The 23,319-nt window shown below is 35.7% G+C and overlaps 2 protein-coding genes across 2 annotated transcripts; one reads left to right on the top strand and one right to left on the bottom strand.

The window, feature by feature from the left end:
• Positions 1-5,338: 5,338 nt before the first annotated feature.
• On the bottom strand, positions 5,339-7,763 carry LOC101895837 (uncharacterized). Its single transcript, XM_005183262.4, has 4 exons — positions 7,604-7,763; positions 5,806-5,921; positions 5,610-5,745; positions 5,339-5,528 (listed from the first exon to the last, which is right to left on the bottom strand). Exons 1-4 carry the CDS (start codon positions 7,707-7,709, stop codon positions 5,416-5,418), a joined length of 471 nt encoding a protein of 156 aa, XP_005183319.1. The 5' UTR covers positions 7,710-7,763; the 3' UTR covers positions 5,339-5,415.
• A 4,837-nt stretch (positions 7,764-12,600) lies between these two features.
• LOC105261792 (uncharacterized) lies at positions 12,601-18,098 on the top strand. Its single transcript, XM_011294128.3, has 4 exons — positions 12,601-12,862; positions 17,470-17,573; positions 17,644-17,782; positions 17,840-18,098. The coding sequence occupies exons 1-4, from the start codon at positions 12,748-12,750 to the stop codon at positions 17,992-17,994; spliced, it is 513 nt and encodes a 170-aa protein (XP_011292430.1). The 5' UTR covers positions 12,601-12,747; the 3' UTR covers positions 17,995-18,098.
• Positions 18,099-23,319: the final 5,221 nt, after the last annotated feature.

Genomic DNA, 23,319 nt, shown 5'->3' with positions numbered 1-23,319 from the left:
GATATTTGGCTCTATTCGTCAACGAAATCAGCAAAAAAGCCAGAAGTTCGCCTATTGTGTATTTCGGATATCGCCTGTAAGTAATTTTTTACACAAAAGTAGTGGTCCATTCAACCCGCTGTCTTAAATTATATCTTCATGCCAAATTTCTTGTCCTTTGGTTTCTATTTGTGGCCTTTATAACGGCTGCAAAATCAGGAACATTTTGAGGTGCTGGTCCATTTCAACTCCTAAATATATTGCGGACATCATAACATCTAACCCTACCTTTGTGAAAAAATTCGTGTGGATCGAACGATAAATAATAACCCCAACCTGTGTTTTAAAGTGAAAAATTATTACAAACAAGTAAGCAAAGGCTACAGTCGAGCGGGGCCGACCGTTGAATACCCTACAACACTATAATAAACGATACAGTTTATATAGGCGAGATACTCGAAAGAATTCCACAAGATATTGTGACAAATAATAAAAGAAAACCATCAGGTTTCGTTCTCTAATTTTCGAATAATAGCAACTTAAACTAATTTGCTCATTTCCAATTTATTGGTAGATGTTGCACGTAAATGGTCTTCCTAGATTTGGAACCAATATTTCCCAAAGACCTATAATCCCTCAGACGTGGCAAAAGATTAACATTTATTATTGGTTTTTGGCTGAAACGCAACGAAATCAGCGCTAACGAAATAGTCAGAAGTGCGTCTTTCCTGTATTTGTGAATTCTCCAAAAAGTCACCGGAATGGACTTTTTCGTATTTTGTCTACAAAAGTTGGCAAACTATTTCACACATTGAATATTTTTGGGATGGCCATCCAAAACTGCTTGGCTTTTGCAATGTCCGGTAACCACCATTCAAATGTGCGTGAGGGCAATAATTACGACCTGTTGACAAATTTTGGTCCATTTCAACCCCTAAATATATGGCGATCATCTCCAAAAAGAGTAGGCTTCTATTCTGACCCTCATCTTATCCCCATGCAAAATTTCGTAAGGATCGGGCCATAAATGCGATCTGTATATGATATCCTTACTACTTAGTTTTATTAGCTGTAGAAATATTACCAAATGTTTAATTCAAAATGAAAATATGTTAAAAATATGACAAAATTGAAAAAATATGAGAAAATATTACAAAATCAATATTTTCATCTATAGAGAGATATTTTTATGCGATTTTTTAGACGTTTTTTCTTTCCTGCCAAGAGGCCATTCTGAATTAATGAGAACTGTCGAAATCAATTCAGCCGTTCTCGACATATAAGAGATCTTTCAAGCATATCCTCTTTGATAGACATATATATCGCACATATTTTGCTATATATCCGATTTGTTGGATGTTAACATCAATGTAAAGATCAGGAGTAACTTTGTCATGGCTTTGTGATTTAGCCGGGATTTCAAATATTCGCGGTTTAATGAAAAATGTTGCATTTTTTCAACACAAAAGATATGGTCTATTTTACCCGCTAAATATTATCCGATGACCACCCAAATTGGTAGGCTTCTTCCCTGCCCTAAACTCTAGCTACATGCGAAATTCCGCGTCGATTGGTCTATAATTGCGACCTGTATAGCTACTGAAAAATCCGACATTTTGGTCCATTTCAACCCCTAAACATTTGGCGATCATCTCCAAAAGAAATAGGGTTCTATTCTGACCTCAACCCCACCTACATTCTAAATTTCGTGAAGATCGGGCCATAATTGCGACCTGTAGAGTGATTACAAATTAACATGGACAGACGGACAGACGGACGGACGGATATACATAGCTAGATCGACTCAGCTCGGCGAGCTAGGAAGATCCATATATACTTTCCTATGTGGGAAATCAATATTTCGAGGTGTTACATAATTTTTGGCCCAATCAAACTTATAATACCCCCAACACATAGTGTTGTAGGGTATAAATATACACTTCAATATTATAAGTCAAATTGAAACCAGTAAAGAAAGTCTTAAAGTCGGGCGGGGCCGACTTTATGATACCCTACACCACTTTGCTAATTTAGTAGAGCTCCACATAACAATTAAAAGTTTTTATGGGAGAATTCAATCATACACGCTATGATAATAATTATAATTTAAAGTTCAAAGGACTAAATATGCCGAAGCATTTGTATCTTTTAAATTCGGAATTGTATTGCCCATTTGGTGCACAATTAATTTGAAATCGGATAAAGATATATATGGGAGCTATATCCAAATCTGAACCGATCTCGATAAAATTGGGCAAAGATATTTCTGAGCTATATTTGATATATTTCCCTGAATATCGTTGTTACGGAGTGCATATTACGTCTGTGGGTAACAATTATAACAAATCGGATGAATAATATATATGGAAGCTATTGCTATATCTGAACCGATCTTCACCAAATTTGACATACTAGCTTCTAGACTCAATCCAGTCGTAAGTGCCAAATTCCATCCTATTTGGACAAATATTAGACGTTTGGTGCACAATAAAAGGTAAATCGGACGAAGCTATATATGGGAGCTATATCCAAATCTGAACCGATCTCGATAAAATTTAGCAAATGTATTTCTGAGCTGTATTTGATATATTTCCCCAAATATTGTTGTTGCAGAGTGCATATTACGGCGGCGGTGGACAAAAATAACAAATCGGATGAACAATATATATGGGAGCTATAGCTATATCTGAACCGATTTCGATCAAATTTGGCATACATATTTTCAGGCCTAATCTGGGTGTATATGCAGAATTCCATACAATTCGGGCTGATATTACACGTTTGGTGCACAATAAAAGGCAAATCGGACGAAGATATATATGGGAGCTATATCTAAATTTTTACCGATCATTTCCAATTTCAATAGGGTTCGTCCTTGGACCAAACAAATGATCTGTGTAAAATTTCATCTGGATCGGGCAATAAATGCGACCTGTACTTTGTTTACAAAAATACATAGACAGACGGACGGACGGACGGACGGACATGCATAAATCGACTCAGAATGTGATTCTATGCAGATCATCAAAAGGAACTATGGGTCTATCTCGTTTCCTTCTGCCTGTTACAAACAAATGCACAAAGACATAATACCCTGACCACATTGTGGTGTAGGGTATAAAAATCGCATGCGATAAAAAATATGAAACCAGTAAGGAAAGCTCAAAAGTCGGGCGGGGCCTATATGATACCCTACACCACTATGCATATTTAGTAGAGCTCTCGTAAAAAGGTTTATACAGGGCATTCAGAGCTCTATGAGATATTTGGTACAAAATCAAAATCTATCTAATTCTATTGTGCATTTTACGAACTATAGCTATCTCTGAACCGGATTTCTCCAAATTTTACGTATTAGCTTCTAGACTGAATTCGGTCTTATGCACGAAAATTCAGGTGATTTGGGCTGATATTGACCATTTAGTGCACATTTAACCCGAAATCGGATGAATATATATATATATATATGGGAGCTATATCCAAATCTGAACCGATTTCGATAAAATTACAAACAGCTATTTCTGGGATGTATCTTATATCTGGTACGAAATATCATTCTTGTGGAGTGCATATTACGAATGTGAAAGGCTTAAACACCAAGTCGGATAAAACATATATACGGGAGCTATAGCTATATCTGAACCGATTTTCTCCAAATTTGTTGTATTTGCTTTAAGGCTAATCTCGGTCACATGTGCCAAAATTCGGGCCATTTGGGCTGATATTGGCCATTTGGTGGTCAATTAACCTGAAATCGGATGAAGATATATATGGGAGCTATATCCAAATCTGAACCGATTTCGATAAAATTTAAAGCAGCTATTTCTGTGCTCCATCTAATACCTGGTACCAAATATCACGGTTGTGGAGTGCATAGTAGGAATGTGAGGGACTTAAAGATCATATCGGATGAAAGATATATATGGGAGCTATAGCTATATCTGAACCGATTTTCTCCAAATTTGATATAATTGCTTCTAGGGCGAACTCGGTTGGGTGTGCCAAAATTCAGGTAATTTGGACTGATAGTGGACATTTGGTGCACATTTAACCCGAAATCGACTGAAGATATATATGGGAGCTATATCTAAATTTGATCCGACTCTCATCCAATTTCAATAGTGTTCGTCCTTGGGCCAAAAAAATATTGTTTGGAAAATTTCATCTCAATCGGATAATAAATGCGACCTGCATTTTGTTCACAAGAATACATGGACAGACAGACTGACATCAATCGACTCAGAAAATGATTCTATGAAGGTTCTCAAAAGTAACTATGGGTCTATCTCGTTTCCTTCTCCATGTTACAAACAAATGCACAAAGACATAATACCCTTACCACTATGTGGTGTAGGGTATAAAAATGTCACAAAATACTACAAAATCTATTTTAACATCATTATTGGCATCTTTTTATGTGATTTTTTAGAGTTTATTCCTTTGTGCCAAGAGGGCATTCTGAATTGACAAAATTTGTCAAAATTGCTCCAGCCATTCTGGAGATATAAGCATTCTAGCTAACATCCCCTTCCTTTGTATATATACATTGTATATATTTCGCTATATATATATCGGATATATTTACTATCGGCATCTACATAACGGTCAGAATTGACCTTTTCGTCTATTTGAGACATCGCAGGCATTAAAAAATTATTTATCATAAATGCTATGGCCTATTTCAACCACTAAATATTACCCGATGACCATCAAAATTGGAAAGTCTCTGCCCAGCCCAAAGCTATAGCCCCATGCAAACTTTCGCTTCGATTGGTCTATAATTGTGACCTGTAGAGCAACTGCAAAATCAGGATATTTTTCAGTTTTTGGTCCATTCAAAAGAAATAGGGTTCTATTCTGACCCTAACCCCACCTACATTTTAAATTTCGTGACGATCGGGCCATAATTGCGACCTGTAGAATGATTACAAATTAACATGGACAGACGGACGGACAGACATACATAGCTAGTTCGACTCAGCTCGGCGAGCTAGGAAGATCCCTATATACTTTCCTATGTGGGAAACGAATATTTCGAGGTGTTACATAATTGTTGGCCCAATCAAACTTATAATACCCCCAACACATAGTGTTGTAGGGTATAAATAGGGAGGTATCATTATATGGGGACTATATCAAAACGTGGACCTACATGGCCCATTTTCAATACCAAAAATTCTGACATAATACACATTTGAGTGAAATTTTATCAACCTACTTCATTTTGTTCCGAAGCTAGAGTGATTTCCTCAGAAGGACAAATCGATAGACGAACGGACATCGTTAAATCGACATAGACATAGCGTGGCAAGGGAATGTATTGGTTCAATCGTTTTTATTTATAATCGACGACCAAAAATTTTTCAATTTATTCCTTTAATTTTTGTTCGTTGATTCGTTTCAAAGTTCTCTCCAAGGCTCTCGGAAATGAAAAATTCACACCTTGTCATAGTAATTCGGATTTTGTTTTTCCACTGACTTTTTCTTCTTTTCATTCCACAGATGACGAACGAAAGAGCATGTTGTGTATAAGGCAAGGACTTCCATTCCTGCAAAATAAATATAAATAGATAACAATTTAAATGTGTTTTTTGTTGTTAAATTTAAAATAATTATTTAAATAAGCATACCAACAACCAACACATTACTCAATATGAATGGAAAGTGGTCATACCGCATCCACATGAAATTAAATGTATTGTTCAGTACCGTGTAACCTATTGCCCAAATGATGCATGGAATAAAGGGTATCAAGGCCAGTGGATGCTAAGGAGTATATTTCTAGGTTTATTTTGCTCCCACTTATTCAATTGTGTGATTTCTTACCCTTAAAGTACCCCAGATTTGCAGAAGACAAACAATGATTGCTCCAGAGCATATAGCTATCTTTAGAGCCACTTGGTCATCATCATCATCATTCGGGGTATTGTGGTTGAAAGATGCTAAAAATATGAAGGAGAGGTTTTGGAGAACTTTTGTGATTTAGTAAAAAAGAAAAATTGGAAGTTGAAGAGAAGATCCACCAAAATTTTTATATATTTATGTTTTTTATACCCTTCATCATAGTATGGAGGGTATATTAAGTTTGTCATTCCGTTTGTAACACCTCGAAATATACATTTTAGACCTTGATCAGCACAAAATTCTATGTCGATTTAGAAATGTCCGCCTATCCGTCTGTGGAAATCACTCTAGCTTCCGAACGAAAAGAAGCAGGTTGATAAAATTTTACTCAAATGTGTACTATGTCTGCAGGACACGTGGCATTGAAAATGGGCCATGTAGGTCCACGTCTTCGTATAGCCCCCATATAACGGTACCTCCCGATATTCGCTATTTTAATGATTTTAACGACGTTTTCCAACGGAATTGTTTCAAATTTGGTATTTGAAGTTCGAAACAGATGCTACATCCTAAGACAGAAAATGAGCCATGTAGGTTCACGTCTTCGTATAGCCCTCATATAACAATACCTCCCGATATTGTTTTTTTTTTTGATGATTTTAGAGACATTATTTTCCGGAACTATTTCAAATTTAGTATTTGAATTTCGTAATGAATACTACTAAATTGTCTGTGCAGGTCCACGTCTTCATATAGCCCCCATATAACGGTACCTCCCGATATTCGTTATTTTGATGATTTTAGCGACATTATTTACCTGAATAGCTTCAAATTTGGTATTTGAAGTTCGTAACAGATATTACATCCTACGACAGAAAACGAGCCATGTAGGTCCACGTCTTCGTATAGCCCCCATATAACGGTACCTCCCGATATTCGGCATTTTGATGATTTTAGCGGCATTATTTACCGAAACTATTTCAAATTTCGCATTTGAAGTTCATAATAGATACTACAGCCTATGGCAGAAAACTGTCTGTGTGGGTCCACGTCTGCGTATAGCCCCCATATAACGGTACCCTCCGTTATTCGGTATTTTGATGATTTTAGCGTCATTATTTACCGGAATTGTTTGAAATTTGGTATTTGAAATTGGTTATGGATACTACAGCCTGTAACAGAAAATTATCTGTGCAGCTCCACGACTTCGTATAGCCCCCATATAACGGTACCCCCGATATTCGGTATTTTGATAATTTAAGCGACATTATTGACCGGAATACTTTCAAATTTGGTATTTGAAGTTCGCAATGAATACTACAGCCTATGAGAGAAAAATGTTTGTGCAGGTCCACGTCTTCTTATAGCCCCCATATAACGGTACCTTCCGATATTCGGTATTTTGATGATTTTAGCGACATTATTTCCCGGAATTGTTTCAAATTTCGCATTTGAAGTTCGTAATGGATACAGCAGCCTATGCCAGAAAATTGTCTGTGCAGGTCTACGTTTTCGTATAGCCCCCATGTAACGGTGCCTCACTATATTCGGTATTTTGATGATTTTGGCTACATTATAAACAGTTTGTTTTTAAGTATCGCATTTGAATATTGTAATAGCTTGTGACAAAAGTTGCCTATGCAGGTCCACGTCGTCGTATAGACCCTAATATACGGCTAGATTCGATATTTTCAAGATTATAACAGAATTTTTAACGGATTTATTTTTTTTGAAAATTGCCAAATAGGTTCCAAAATGTGCTTAAATATTTTCAACTTACATTCTTTCAATATTTTGCGATTTTCAAATTCCTTTAAAACTATTGCAACGCAAAACGACAATGCAGATAAGCCAATTATTAAATTCTGTTTTGTAAGAGTATTCATATTTTTTGTGCGAAATTTTTTGTTTGATAAGAATTGAAATATAATATTTTTTTGGTCAACTCAGAATAGAAATTTAGATTGTAGGTAGTTGTTTTACCTTTAAAGGTTTATAATAAACTGACACAAGAATGCAAATATGACAATGATTTAAACAAAAATTGGTACTGAGTCTAGATATCACACACAACGGCCTAAGTTGATTTTGGGATTTTTTTGGAAAAGTTAAGTGTTCTGCTTATCAAATTTTTATTCTTGGTATTTCATTCTTTTTATACCCTACAACACTATGTGTTGGGGGTATTATAAGTTTAATTGGGCCAAAAATTATGTAACACCACGAAATATTGGTTTCCCACATAGGAAAGTATATATGGATCATCCTAGCTCGCCGAGCTGAGTCGATCTAGCTATGTATGTCCGTCCGTCCGTCTGTCCGTCTGTCCATGTTAATTTGTAATCACTCTACAGGTCGCAATTATGGCCCGATCTTCACGAAATTTAGAATGGAGGTGGGGCTAGGGTCAGAATAGAAGCCTATTTCTTTTGGACATGATCGCCAAATGTTTAGGGGTTGAAATGGACCAAATACTGAAAAAATGTCGGATTTTGCAGTAGCTATACAGGTCGCAATTATAGACCAATTTCGCATGTAGCTAGAGTTTAGGACGGGGAAGAAGCCTACCAATTTGGGTGGTCATCGGATAATATTTAGCGGGTAAAATAGACCATATATTTTGTGTTAAAAAAATTTAAAATTTTTCATTAAACCGCGAATATTTTAAATCCCGGCGAAATCACAAAGCCATGACAAGGTTACTTCTGACCTTTACATTGATGTTAAGATGCAAAAATTCGAATATATATAGCAAATATATGCGATATATATGTCTATCAAAGAAGATATGCTTGAAAGATCTCATATATGTCGAGAGCGGCTGAACTGATTTCGACAGTTCTCATTAATTCAGAATGGCCTCTTGGCAGGAAAGGAAAAACGTCTAAAAATCGCATAAAATATCTCTCTAAAGATGAAAATATTGATTTTGTAATATTTTCTCATATTTTTTCAATTTTGTCATATTTTTGGCATATTTTCATTTTGAATTAAACATTTGGTAATATTTCTACAGCTAACAAAACTAAGTAGGTAGGATATCAGGATATTATATACAGATCGCATTTATGGCCCGATCCTTACGAAATTTTGCATGGAGATAAGATGAGGGTCAGAATAGAAGCCTACTATTTTTGGAGATGATAGCCATATATTTACGGGGTTGAAATGGACCAAAAAACTGCAAAATTGTCAGCAGGTCGTAATTATCGCCCGATCCTCACGCACATTTGAATGGAGGTTACCGGACATTGCAAAAGCCGGCAGTTTTGGATGGCCATCCAAAAATATTCAATGCGCGAAATAGTTTGCCAACTTTTGTAGACTAAATACGAAAATGTCCATTCCAGTGACTCTTTGGAGAATTCACAAATACAGGAAAGACGCATTTCCGACTATTTCGTTAACGCTGATTTCGTTGAAGAATATTGTCAAATGTCTGTATCTCATATAGATGCGTTTCAGTCAAAAACCAATAATAAATGTTAATCTTTTGCAACTTCTGACAGATTATAGGTCTTTGGGAAATATTGGTTCCAGATCTAGGAAGACCATTTACGTGCAACATCTACCAATAAATTGGAAATGAGCAAATTAGTTAAAGTTGCTATTATTCGAAAATTAGAGAATGAAACCTGATGGTTTTCTTTTATTATTTGTTACAATATCTTGTGGAATTCTTTCGAGTATCTTGCCTATATAAACTGTATCGTTTATTTTAGTGTTGTAGGGTATTCAACGGTCGGCCCCGTTCTTCTAAAATATCCCACCCTTTGACCCCCAATTAATAAATCTTATCAGTTTCTAATTACATATTTCTATGATATTGAACCAGCACTTTGGGCATCTCAAAATAAAGCAACGCCTCAAAATGTTGCTCGTGCCTTCATAGAATCGCTGATAAGACGCTTGCGTTTATTTAGATTGTTTTCATAAAGCAAAAGAAATTTTACTAAAAAAATTTAATTTTGACAAACTTAATGCGGAACATTTAACGATTAAATACAAAATGAATTTAACGCATGCCAGCTTTGGTATCATTTTTGCCTTGATTTCAAATATTTTACGATTTTTCTAAATGTTCAACAGGGTTCAATATTTCTGGTACGTCCCCAAAAAATTGCATTATTTATACATATATCTCATATATAACTCATATAAAATAAACTCAGGTCCCGATAGAAATGAGAATGCGACTATTTTCAAACTTGATACATCGCAATATATCTGTCAACACATAATCAGAAGAAGATGAAATATGTCAGACCACTCCTTCTGGTACCTTCCCCATAAAGGGTCAAGACGATCAATAAATGGTAATTGAATATCCAATTCTCTTTAAATTTCCAATATCCCAATATTTCTTCTTAAGCAAAATGTGGTGTAGAGATGGAATATATTGAACCACTGCTTCTGATACTCTAATATTTTTTATTAATACAAGACCTGTTGTAAATATGGTAGATAACGGACCACTCCTTCTGGTACCTCCCCCACAAAGGATCAACATTTAAAATAATTATAACTCTTATAAAATGTGAACAAAAAGTCCGATTATCTTCAAATTTCGCACACCAAATAAGTATCCGCATCTTTCTGGTACCTTCCCCACAATAGGTTCAAAATTTTTAATAACAAAACGTCATAAAATGCGAAATAAGCATTCGTTCGTTTTCATAATCTACATTCATTTCAATATCTCTTCCAGCAAAAGATTAGGTGTGAGGGCGATAGATATAGGCCTGATATCTTTCCAACAAGGGGTAAAGAATTTCTACCATAGTATGGAGGGTATATTAATTTTGTCATTCCGTTTGTAACACCTCGAATTATACATTTTAGGCCCCAGAAAGTACATATATTCTTGATCAGCATAAAATGCTCTGTCGATTTAGCGATGTTGGTCCGTCTATCCGTCTGTGGAAATCACTCTAGCTTCCAAAAGAATTGAAGTAGATTAATAAAATTTTACTCAAATGTATGTCTACAGGACTTTTGGTATTGAAAATGGGCCATACTGATCCACGTCTTCGTATAGCCCCATATAACGGTACCCCCGATATTCGATATTTTGATGATTTTATCGACAGCCTGTGACAGAAAAGCGTCTGTGCAGGTCCACGTCTTCGTATAGCCCCCATAGAACGGTACCTCCCGATATTCGGTATTTTAATGATTTTAGCGACATTATTCACCGGAATTGTTTCAAATTTGGTTTTTGAAGTTCGTAATGGATACTACAGCCTAAGACAGAAAATTATCTGTGCAGGTCCACGTCTTAGTATAGCCCCCATATAACGGTACCTCCCGATATTCGATATTTTGATGATTTTAGCGACATTATTCACCGGAATTTTCGCAATGGATACTACAGCCTAAGACTGAAAATTGTCTGTGCAGGTCAACGTCTTCGTATAGCCCCCCCGTACCTCCCGATATTCGGTATTTTGTTGATTTCACCGGAATTCTTTCAAATTTGGTATTTGAAGTTCCTAATGAATACCCCATATAACGGTACCTCCCGATATTCGGCATTTTGATGATTTTAGCGACATTATTCACCGGAATTGTTTCAAACTTGGTATTTGAAGTTCGTAATGGATACTACAGCCTAAGACAGAAAATTGTCTGAGCAGGTCCACGTCTTCGTGTATCCCCCATATAGCGCTACCTCCCGATATTCGGTATTTTGATGATTTTAGCAACATTATTTCCCGGAATTCTTTCAAATTTGGTATTTGATGTTCATAATTGATTATACAGCCTATGATAGGAGATTGTCTGTGCAGGTCCACGTCTTCGTATAGTCCCTATATAACGGTACCTCCCAATATTCGGTATTTTGACTTTATAGACATTATAACCGATTTTTTTAAGTTTCGCATTTGAATATTGTAATGGCTTAAGGCAAATGTTACCTACGCAGGTTCATGTCGTCGTATAGACCCTAATATAATAGCTACATTTGGCATTTTTAAGATTTTAACATAATTTTTAACGGATTTTATTGTTTTTGAGAATTGCCAAAATCCTTCCAAGTATTGGAACTTACAACTTTTTTACTTCCTTTTTTTAAGTTTCCTTAAATTCTTTACAAGTCTCTCTCTACAACACCCTTCTAAAGGGGGGTTTACAAAATAACATGCCTTCCTAAAGGTCTTCGTTATATGTAACATCATATCTTTGTGTATATGAAAATACCTTCAACAGATGTAAATCCCCTTAAATGTGTAATCTTAAGGTATTACATACTTACAACAGCGTTCCACTCCCCTTCCCTTAAGTTATTCACAATTTGTAATATTTCGTAATTAATTAACATAAGTGGTGATTCTCTTAAATTATGAAGAACCTTATGGTAATCTACTATTTACAATCACATGGATGTCATAAATGCCATATGCAATAAACAACAACTACAACAAAAGCAACAACTCATAACATTAACTGTCAATTAAGGAAATGAAAAAGAATATTTGAATTTGTTCTACACATTAATTTCTCCGCATTGATATCCAGTTAAATATTTTTTTTTTTTGGGGGGACAAAGAAAGGCCATTGACACCATTGTTACCCACCCTATCTCGAGCACACATTCACACACACAAACATTCAATATTGTACTTGGAATCGATTCTTGTTCTTCGATTTTAGTGCAAAACACAAAAATTTCTTATGAATTGTCTGTCGTTAAGTTTGTCGCTTTGTTGGTTTGTAGGTCAATCAATTTATGTAGCTTTTTTTTCGATCGACTTCGATTTCATCTCTTCGACGGACGCATTTAAGCAGCCAGCCAGTTGACCGTTGCACTTTAAACATAGCGGCTGTTAGTTAGTTATTGTTATTTGATTCGTAAGCTATATTGCTCGTGTTGTACTGGGTCTGTGTGTACGAAGAAAAATCCGCTAACCAAAAAAAAAAAACATGACCAGTGAAATTCTTTCCAAGCAATGTGTGATAATTGGCGGATTTTCTATTGCCCTATGTTTGGTGTTCATAATCATCGAAGTTCAAGATTTGCGTAGCAGCTTGGACTCAGGTAAACATTGGCAGTGGTAATAGTTATCCGGAGGACAGAAATTATATGGAGAACATAAAAATGAAAAGTTGTGTGTCAAGAAAGATAGTGTGTGAAAAATTCATAACGATGCGTTGAAATTAAATGTTGCCAATATTCTCCTCTTAAAACTTCTGTGAAAAAATCGGCACGGCTCGTTAATGTAGCGGCCACTCCTTGCTCATTTTCGAAGAAAAATGGAATTAATCTGCAAATCAGGTATGATTTGCACCCCATTCAGGAAATAAGCACTAGTAGAAATATGTTAAAAAGCAGTAAGTTGTTAAAATCTTAAAAATAACAAATGCAGCCGTCATATTAGAGTCTAAGCGATAACGTGGATCTGCATAAGCAACTTTTGTCATAAGCCACTACAATATTCAAATGCGAAACAATATAGAGAGGTACTTTTATATGGGGGCTATACCAAAATGTGGACATGCACAGACACTTTTCTGGCATAGGCTTTAGTATCCATTTCGAACTTCAAACACCAAATTTGAAACAATTCCGAAGAATAATGTCGCTAAAATCATCAAAATACCGAATATAGGGAGGTACCGTTATATGAGGGCTATACCAAAACGTGGACCTGCACAGACAATTTTCTGTCTTAGGCTGTAGTATCTATTTCGAACTTCAAATAACAAATATGAAAAACCTACATGGCCCATTTACGGACTTAACCTGCCTACTGTAAAAATAAACCTGTGCGCAAAATTTTAGCCTTGTATCTCAATTCGTTCGAAAGATAGCGTGATTACAACAGACAGACAGACGGACAGACAGACAGAGAGACAGACGGACAGACAGACGGACATCGCTAAATCCACTTAGAATTTTACGCTGATGAAGAATATATATACTTTGTTGTGTCTGACATGAGTATTTCAAGGAGTTACAAACGGAATGACAAAGTTAATAGTATGGTGGAGGGTATAAAAAGTCCTGCAGACATAATATACATTTGAGTAAAATTTTATCAATCTACTTTAATTCGTTCGAAAGCTAGATTGATTTCCACAGACGGACAGACATAGCTATACCGATATAGAATTTTATGCTGATCAAGAATGTAAATATTTTGTGGGGTCTAAAAAGTTTATTTCGAGGTGTTATAGACGGAATGACAAACTTAATATACCCTCCATACTGTGGTGGAGGGTATAAAAATATATATCGGAGCCGAGTTTCACAAAATGGAAACGTACATCCCGAAATTCACTCTATTTGGGGTGATATTGGCCATTGTTGGCACAATAAATTTGAAATCGGATTCAGTATATATATATGGAGCTATATCCAATTCTTAGCCGTTCTCTAAGTCTAAATTCGGTCAGATATGCCAAAATTTAGATCATTTGAAGTGATTTTGGCTATTTGGTGCACAATTAATCCGAAATCGGTTGAGGATATATATGGGAGCTATATCCAAATCTGTACCGATCTTGACAATATTTGATACACTTCTTTCAGAGCTGTATCTGTTATCTGGTACCAAAGTTTATTTTTGTGGAATGCTTATTACGCTTGTGAGCGGCTTTAAACCGCAAATAAAACATGTGTATGGGAGCTATAGATATATCTGAACCTTTGTCAAAATTCTGTCCATTTGGGCTGATATTGGCCATTTGGTGTACAATAAACCTGATATTGGATTAAGATGGGTGCCATATTGTAATCTCAACCGATCTCGACAGATAGAGGTATTTTGGAGCAGTATCTGATGTCTGGTCCAAATATCATTCTTCTGGAGTTCATATAACGTAAGTCATAAGTCCCTCACATACTTAAAACCTCAAATCGGGTTAAACATATATATGGGAGCTATAGCTATATCTGAACCGATTTTCTCCCAATTTGATTTACTTGCTTCTAGACTGAAGTGGGTGGGATGTACCAAAATACAGACCATTTGGGGCACAATTAATGCGAAATCGGTAGAAGATTTATATGGAAGCTATACCTAAATCTGATCCGATTATCACCAATCTCAATAGGGTTCGTCCTTGGGCCAAACAAACATTGTTTGCAAAATTTCATCTCAATCGGATAATAAACGCTTTGTTCACAAGAATATATGAACGAACGGACGGACAGACAGACAGGCATGCATAAATCGACTCAGAAAGTGATTCTATGAAGATGCTCAAAGTAACTATGGGTCTATCTCGCTTACTTCTCCATGTTACAAACAAATATACAAAGACATGCACAGATGGTGTAGGGTATATGGCCTAAAAAGACCTCTTTGTTGACTCGGTTGTGGATTAAAGTTTTCAACCGAAATATTGCTCGTATTTTGATCTGCAATATTGCTGAAGGCACTTTATATCTAAATTCGCTGATTCCGAGGAATCCTATAGGGAAATTTTCAAACATGTGGAAGAGGGGAGAACTTTCCTCCTTTGTTTAGGTTACTTTGCGATGTAAACTTTGAAATTGCCCATACAAGTTTCTTCTTTTTTTAGTTTTTATTTATAATCATTTTTTGCCGCAGACATTTTTAGAAGGGAATACCACATTTTCCAATGAAATTGCCTATTTGTCGTTATCTTTTAATATTTTTCCGAATTTATCAATATATTGGGACACATATTCGATATACTTAAAAAATCGTGCAAAATATGAATGTTTTTTAGTTAATTTTCGATTTCTTTTTCATTTTCAATTAATGCAGTTACCTATCCCATAGAACCATGGACTGTTCCAAAAACTTCTATATTAACTACGCTAAAATGTGTAGGTTTTTTAAACAATGTGTACATTTAGTTCACTTTCAAATAAACCTCATACATCTGGAACCAATATTTTTCAAATACCCACGATCTCTAAAAATTAAAAAAATAAAGCATCGGTGGTTGGCTCCAGTGGAACAACTAAATACATAAAATTTGTACATCTTAGGTTTCTGTATGTTTTTGGTCCATTTTATTCTTGAAATAACATCTCAGAGGACTTCTTAAGCCATGTTAGATGTTATTGTGGTTTTTGATCGGAATCACAAAACCATGCAAAATGTCGTGGAAATTCCCCTACATTTACGACATCTGTCATGCTAATGAATATTCAAGTTTATCTTTTGCTATATTTTCAATATCTGAATATATAGCTCAGCGAAATCAGCATGAACGTAAGGGTATGATATTGTCTTTTCATGTATTTGAGATTTCGCCATTGAATCGAATTGAAAGGAAATTTTGGTATTTGCTATTATGTTCAAAATTCTTGGCCCGTTTCGACCGCTAAATATTATCCGATGACCATCAAATTGTGGGCTTCTTCTCTATAGCGATTGAAAATCTTACTTTTTGGTCCATTTAAACCTTTATCTCCAAAAACAGAATATATCTATAAAATAGATACCTTACTCTAAATCCATTCAAAATGTTGTGAAGATCGATCCATAACTGCGACCTGAACAATGAATGACGAGACGAGATATGACACACCACGTAGTGTTGTAGGATACAAATTTAAAAATCGGATCATATTGCAAACTTATTTAATGTTTTTGAAGGATTTATGACATCTTCCAACTGATTTGTATACCCTCCACCACAGTATGGGGAGTATATTAAGTTTGTCATTCCATTTGCAACACCTCGAAATATCCATTTTAGACCCCACAAAGTATATATATTCTTGTCGATTTAGGGATGTCCGTCTGTGGAAATCACTCTAGCTTCAGAACGAATTGAAGTAGATTGATAAAATTTTACTCAAATGTATGTTATGTCTGCAGGATTTTTGCTATTGAAAATGGGCCACGTAGGTCCACGTTTTGATGTAGCCCTCCTATAACGGTACCTCCCGATATTCGAAAATTTGATTAGTTTAGCGACATTATTCACCGGAATTTTCTCAAATTTCGTAAGGGATACTACAGCCTAAGACAGAAAATTGTCTGTGCAGGTTCAAGTCTTCGTATAGCCCCCATATAACGGTACATCCCGATATTCGGTATTTTGATGATTTTAGCGACATAATTTGCCGGAATAGTTTCAAATTTGGTATTCAAGTTCGCAATGGATACTACAGCCTAAGACTGAAAATTGTCTGTGCACGTCTTCGTCTTCGTATAGCCCCTATATAACGGTACTTCCCGATATTCGGTATTTTGATGATTTTAGCTACATTATTAACGATTTTTTTAAGTTTCGCATTTGAATATCGTTATGACTTATGACAAATGTTACCTATGCAGGTCCATGTCGTCATATAGACCCTAATATAACACATACATTCGGTATTTTTAAGATTTTAACAGAATTTTTAACGGATTTTATTGTTTTTGAGAATTGTCAAATTTGTTCCAAATGGTGGAGGTATTCAAAGTTCAGCCCGGCAGAACTTACAGCTTTTTTAATTGTTTTGTTTTTTTTTTTTGGTTATTTTAAGCAACTTTTGCCCTTAAATTTGTCATCCATATGACATTCCCCCTTATCGACCGATTCTTGATTCAAAGTCGTGCTTTTAACAAAAGAATGTAGAGCCTTAAACAATTTGTTCAAAGATTTTTGGAATAGTCATACTTTTCTCCATTTTCTGTTATCCTTTTAAGATAAAATATTTTCATTTATTTGCAGATGAGGAATACCACTCGGATCAGTTCCAAAGAAAAATAATTCAAATTATTGAATATGCCGTTGGTATTCTGCTATCAGTCTCATTAATTTTGGGAGCCATTAAGGTATATCCTACATTTTCCCATTCAAACATATTTACATCTCAAATTTACGTCGATTTTGTTTTTATTATAGAAACGACTATTATTTTTAACCATCTGGCTATTGGCAGCCCTTGCCGCTACGATCTTTGCAGCGTATCTGGGCATATCCATGTTGTTACTAGTTCCCATGTTTGGCATGGAAATGCTTATACCCATTTTGTTTGTGGTTGGTGAGTATCTATTTTCTTTATTTATTTAATTAAATTAAATTAATTCGTTTATTTTAGGCCTCACAACAATTATTTTATTCCCCGTCTGTTCATTATTCAAAGAAATTTGTCTTGAAATTTGCAGAGCTAGAAAACAGAAAAAATACGATAATGAAATCATGAATGAAAAGCCTGTCTTTGACACAAAGATGGAAGTTTTCAAAGAGGTGTGAAGAGAGAGTAGTGTCTCATTTAAAATTTAGAAAATTTTAACTAGATGATGCTATGACTTGCGAAAAAAACATTTTTTATATAAACAAGAAATTTGCTATTTATATATATGAAACTGCACAGGTGCAGAAAAATAAACATAGTATTTTATTTTTATACCCTACAACACTATGTGTTGGGGGTATTATAAGTTTGATTGGGCCAAAAATTATGTAACACCTCGAAATATTGATTTCCCATATAGGAAAGTATATATGGATCTTCCTAGCTGGCCGAGCTGAGTCGATCTAGCTATGTATGTCCGTCCGTCCGTCTGTCCGTCTGTCCATGTTAATTTGTAATCACTCTACAGGTCGCAATTATGGCCCGATCCTTACGAAATTTTGCACGAAGGTGGGGTTAGGGTCAGAATAGAACCCTATTTCTTTTGGAGATGATCGCCAAATGTTTAGGGGTTGAAATGGACCAAATACTGAAAAAATGTCGGATTTTGCAGTAGCAATACAGGTCGCAATTATAGACCAATCGATGCGGAATTTCGCATGTAGCTAGAGTTAAGGGCGGGGAAGAAGCCTACCAATTTGAGTGGTCATCGGATAATATTTAGCGGGTAAAATAGAGCATATATTTTGTGTTGAAAAAATTCAACATTTTTCATTAAACCGCGAATATTTTAAATCCCGGCGAAATCACAAAGCTATGACAAGGTTACTTCTGATCTTTACATTGATGTTAACATCCAAGAAATCAGATATATAGCAAAATATGTGCGATATATATGTTTATCAAAGAAGATATGCTTGAAAAATCTCTTATATGTCGAGAACGGCTGAACTGATTTCGACAGTTCTCATTAATTCAGAATGGCCTCTTGGCAGGAAAGAAAAAACGTCTAAAAAATCGCATAAAAATATCTCTCTAAAGATGAAAATATTGATTTTTTAAAATTTTCTCATATTTTTTCAATTTTTGTCATATTTTTGGCATATTTTCATTTTGAATTAAACATTTGGTAATATTTCTACAGCTAACAAAACTAAGTAGTTGGGATATCAGGATATCATATACAGATCACATTTATGGCCCGATCCTAACGAAATTTTGCATGGGGATCAGATGAGGGTCAGAGATGATCGCCATATATTTAGGGGTTGAAATGGACCAAAAAAATGCAAAATTGTCAGCAGGTCGTAATTATCGCCCGATCCTCAGGCACATTTGAATGGGGGTTACCGGGCATTGCAAAAGCCAAGCAGTTTTGGATGGCCATCCAAAAATATTCAATGTGCGAAATAGTTTGCTAACTTTTGTAGACAAAATACGAAAATGTTCATTCCAGTGACTCTTTGGAGAATTCACAAATACAGGAAAGACGCACTTCTGACTATTTCATTAACGCTGATTTCGTGGAAGAATATAGTCAAATGTCTGTATCTCATATAGATGCGTTTCAGTCAAAAACCAATAAAATGTTAATCTTTTGCCACTTCTCAGAGATTATAGGTCTTTGGGAAATATTGGTTCCAGATCTAGAAAGACCATTTACGTGCAACATCTACCAATAAATTGGAAATGAGCAAATTAGTTTAAGTTGCTATTATTCGAAAATTAGAGAACGGAACCTGATGGTTTTCTTTTATTATTTGTCACCATATCTTGTGGAATTCTTTCAAGTATCTCGCCTATATAAACTGTATCGTTTATTATAGTGTTGTAGGGTATTCAACGGTCGGCACCGCTCGACTGTAGCCTTTGCTTACTTGTTTTTTTTATCAATTTATTTATTTTCAATTTATATGAGGAGACTTAGAATTAATCTTCATTGTCAAAAGAGATTTGTATGACACTACAGGGTGAGAGAAGAAATTAAAGAAAAACAAGGTCAAACGCCATAATTTTTACATTTTTTTTAGTTTTATGAAATGAAAGCAAAAAATGTTGGAAATGGGATCGAATTTTAGAATAAGTTTAGATTTGTTCGAATTGGTCACCTTTGGCACGAATTATGGCCTTCAATCGGCCAATGAAACCGTCACACGCTGCCCGAATGTTGCTCTGCGGTATTTTGGCCCATTCCCGGCGAAGCGCTTGCTTGAGGTGATCGACACTTTGGTATTTTTAGTGCCAACCTTACTTTTCAAAATTCTCCAGACACAATAGTCCAACGGATTGGTATCCAAAGATTTTGGTGGCCATTGTGTGCTGGAAATGAAGCGAGAAAACTAACTTTGTAACTATTCTTGGGTGCCGCGTGCTAAGTGCAATTGTACTGAGTCCTATTGGAATGTCCAAGGCTTTAATACTCCCTCCAGTATATTTTCGCGAAAATATTTGGCTTTTATTCTGATGCAACGGTCGATTAATACGAGCGGAGAGCGATCATCAGCTGTTATGGCGGCCCATACCATCACCATAGCTGGCGCTTGAGATCTGGAGGCCAACCCAAGGTGTACATTTTCAGCTGACCTAAACACGATCATTTTGTTTGTTTACAAACTGCTGGACAACGAATGTTCTGTCATCGGAGAAACCCGAATTCGGCAGTTCATCACTTTTGGCCAAGCGAAGCAACTCTTTAGCTCTTTTAAGTCTATTTTCTTTATGTTGCGGTGTAAGTTCTGGCACTTTTTGGAATTTCAAAGGCTTTACCACCAGCCGAATGGAATATTTCGATACCTTCAGCTAGCGAGCCATTTTTCGGTCACTGCGACGCGGGTTTCGTTCAAGTCGCTTCTTTACTTTTCGAACCATTTCTGCTGATGTTGCGGTTTTCTTCCGTCCACTTCCTGGACGTCGGGCTACTGGTAGCGTAGCCACGGTAACGTGCGATGGTACGAGACACAAAAGATTTATTCACATTTAAATGCTGGAGTGCTCTAACGATAGCCACTTGTGGTTTTCCAAACCAAATACAAAGAAATTACACTATCACGCTTGAATTCCATCACGAATAACTTTTTTTTTGGAAAATTCTCACCAAAATGCTTTTGTACGTTTGTAAACAATATAATAAGCTATCACTGGAATAATTTTAACAGCTGCCGGACGTGTGCCGTAGAAATGACATCAGTCTGAAGTTGTTTGCAGTTTTTCATCTCACCCTGTATTTATTTTATTTTATTTTTATACCCTCCATCATAGTATGGAGGGTATATTAGGTTTGTCATTCCGTTTTTAACACCTCGAAATATACATCATTCTATGTCGATTTAGCGATGTTCGTCCGTCTGTCCTTCTGTGGAATCACTCTAGCTTCTGAACGAAATTAAGAAGGTTGATAACATTTTGCTGAAATTTATAATATCTCTTCAGGACTTTTGATATTGAAAATGGGCCATATAGCTCCACCGAATTTAATGGCTTGTAATAAAAATTGCCTCGTAAAAATTAGGGTCTATTACAATTTACTTTTCGTATAGCCCCCATATAATTGTACCTTCCTATTTTCGTTATTTTGGGGGTTTAGGCGACATTATTCAGTGGAATTGTTTCAAATTTGGTATTTGAAGTTCGTAATGTTAACTAGCCCCCATAAAACGGTTCCTCCCGATATTCGGTATTTTGATGATTTAGCGAATTTATTCACCGGAATTGTTTCAAATTTGGTATTAAAAGTTCGTAATGGTTACTACAGCCTAAGACAGAAAATTGTTTGTGCAGGTCCACATCTTCGTATAGGCCCCACGTATCAGTACCTCCCTATGTTAGGTATTTTGACGATTTTAGGTACAATACTCACCGAAATAGTTTGAAATTTTGTATTTGAAGTTTGTAATCGATGCTACAGCCTGTGACAGAAAATTGTCTATGCACGTCTTCGTATAGCCCCCCATATAACGGTACCTTCCGATATTCGGTATTTTGATGACTTTAGCGGCATTATTCACCCTATATTTCTAGTTTCGAACTTGAATATGGTAATGGCTTATAACAAACAATGCCTATGTAGGTCCACGTCGTATAGACCCCAATATAACGGCTATATTCGGTATTTTTAAGATTTTAAAAGAATTCTTAACGCATTTTATTTTTTGAAAATTTCCAAAATCGTTCCAAATGGTGGAGGGTATTCAAAATTCGGCCCGGCCGAGCTTACTGCTTTTTAACTTGTTTTTATTCATTTATTTAATTTTATTTTTATTATTATTATACCCTCCACCATAGTATGGAGGGTATATTAAGTTTGTCATTCCGTTTGTAACACCTCGAAATATACATTTTAGACCCCACAAAGTATATATATTCTTGATCAGCATAAAATTCTATGTCGATTTATCAATGTCCGTCCGTCTATCCGTCTGTCCGTCTGTGGAAATCACTCTAGCTTCCGAACGAAATGAAGTAGGTTGATAAAATTTTACTCAAATGTGTGCTATGTCTGCAGGACTTTTGGTATTGAAAATGGGCCATGTAGGTACACGTCTTCGTATAGCCCCCATATAACGGTACCTCCCGATATGCGGTATTTTGATGATTTTAGCGACATTTTTTACTGGAATTGTTTCAAAATTAATATTTAAAGTTCATAATAGATGCTACGGCCTAAGACAGAAAATGGGTCATGTAGGTTCTCGTCTTCGTATAGCCCCCATATAACGGTACCTCCCGATATTCGGTATTTTTATGATTTTAGCGACATTATTTACCGGAATTGTTTCAAATTTGGTATTTGACGTTTTTAATAGATACTACAGCATAAAACTGAAAATGGGCCATGTAGGTCGACGTCTTCGTATAGCCCCCATGTAACGGTACCCCCGATATTTGGTATTTTGATCATTTTAGCGACATTATTTAGCGGAATTGTTTCAGTTTTAGTATTTGAAGTTCGTAATGGATGCTACAGCCTATCACAGAAAGTTGTCTGTGCAGGTCCATGCCTTCGTAGAGCCCCCATATAACGGTACCCCTCCCCCATTTTCGGTATTTTTATGATTGTAGCGACATTATTTACAGGAATTGTTTCAAATTTCGCATTTGAAGTTCGTGAAGTTCGATATTACAGCCTATGACAGAAAATTGCCTGTACATTATAAACAGATTTTTTTTTCAAGTTTCGCATTTGAATATTGTAATAGCTCGTGACAAAAGTTGCCTATGCAGGTCCACATCGTCGTATAGACTCTAATGTACGGCTACATTAGGTATTTTCAAGATTTTAACAGATTTTTAAGGGATTTTATTTTATTTTTTTTTTTTTTTTGAAAATTGTTAAATTTGTACCAAATGGTGGAGGGTATTCAAAGTTCGGCCCGGCCGAACTTACAGCTTTTTTACTTGTTTTTTTCTGTGCACTAATCTCTTTATCTCATATGTTAAACAAACCC

The sequence above is a fragment of the Musca domestica genome, unplaced genomic scaffold, assembly GCF_030504385.1.
Source record: "Musca domestica strain aabys unplaced genomic scaffold, Musca_domestica.polishedcontigs.V.1.1 16, whole genome shotgun sequence".
Classification (NCBI taxonomy): domain Eukaryota; kingdom Metazoa; phylum Arthropoda; class Insecta; order Diptera; family Muscidae; genus Musca; species Musca domestica.
The sequence above is the reverse complement of the archived record's forward strand: the minus strand, read 5'-3'. Positions and strand labels throughout refer to the sequence as shown.

Bases quoted from the DNA above. Each gene is read 5' to 3' on its own strand.
- LOC101895837 (XM_005183262.4), bottom strand. From the start codon at position 7,709: ATGAATACTCTTACAAAACAGAATTTAATAATTGGCTTATCTGCATTG. The intron at 5,746-5,805 runs GTAAGAAATCAC...TATACTCCTTAG, and splicing joins AAATCTGGGGTACTTTAAGG to CATCCACTGGCCTTGATACC. The intron at 5,529-5,609 runs GTATGCTTATTT...TTTATTTTGCAG, and splicing joins GAGTAATGTGTTGGTTGTTG to GAATGGAAGTCCTTGCCTTA.
- LOC105261792 (XM_011294128.3), top strand. From the start codon at position 12,748: ATGACCAGTGAAATTCTTTCCAAGCAATGTGTGATAATTGGCGGATTT. The intron at 12,863-17,469 runs GTAAACATTGGC...ATTTATTTGCAG, and splicing joins GCGTAGCAGCTTGGACTCAG to ATGAGGAATACCACTCGGAT. The intron at 17,574-17,643 runs GTATATCCTACA...TTTTTATTATAG, and splicing joins TAATTTTGGGAGCCATTAAG to AAACGACTATTATTTTTAAC.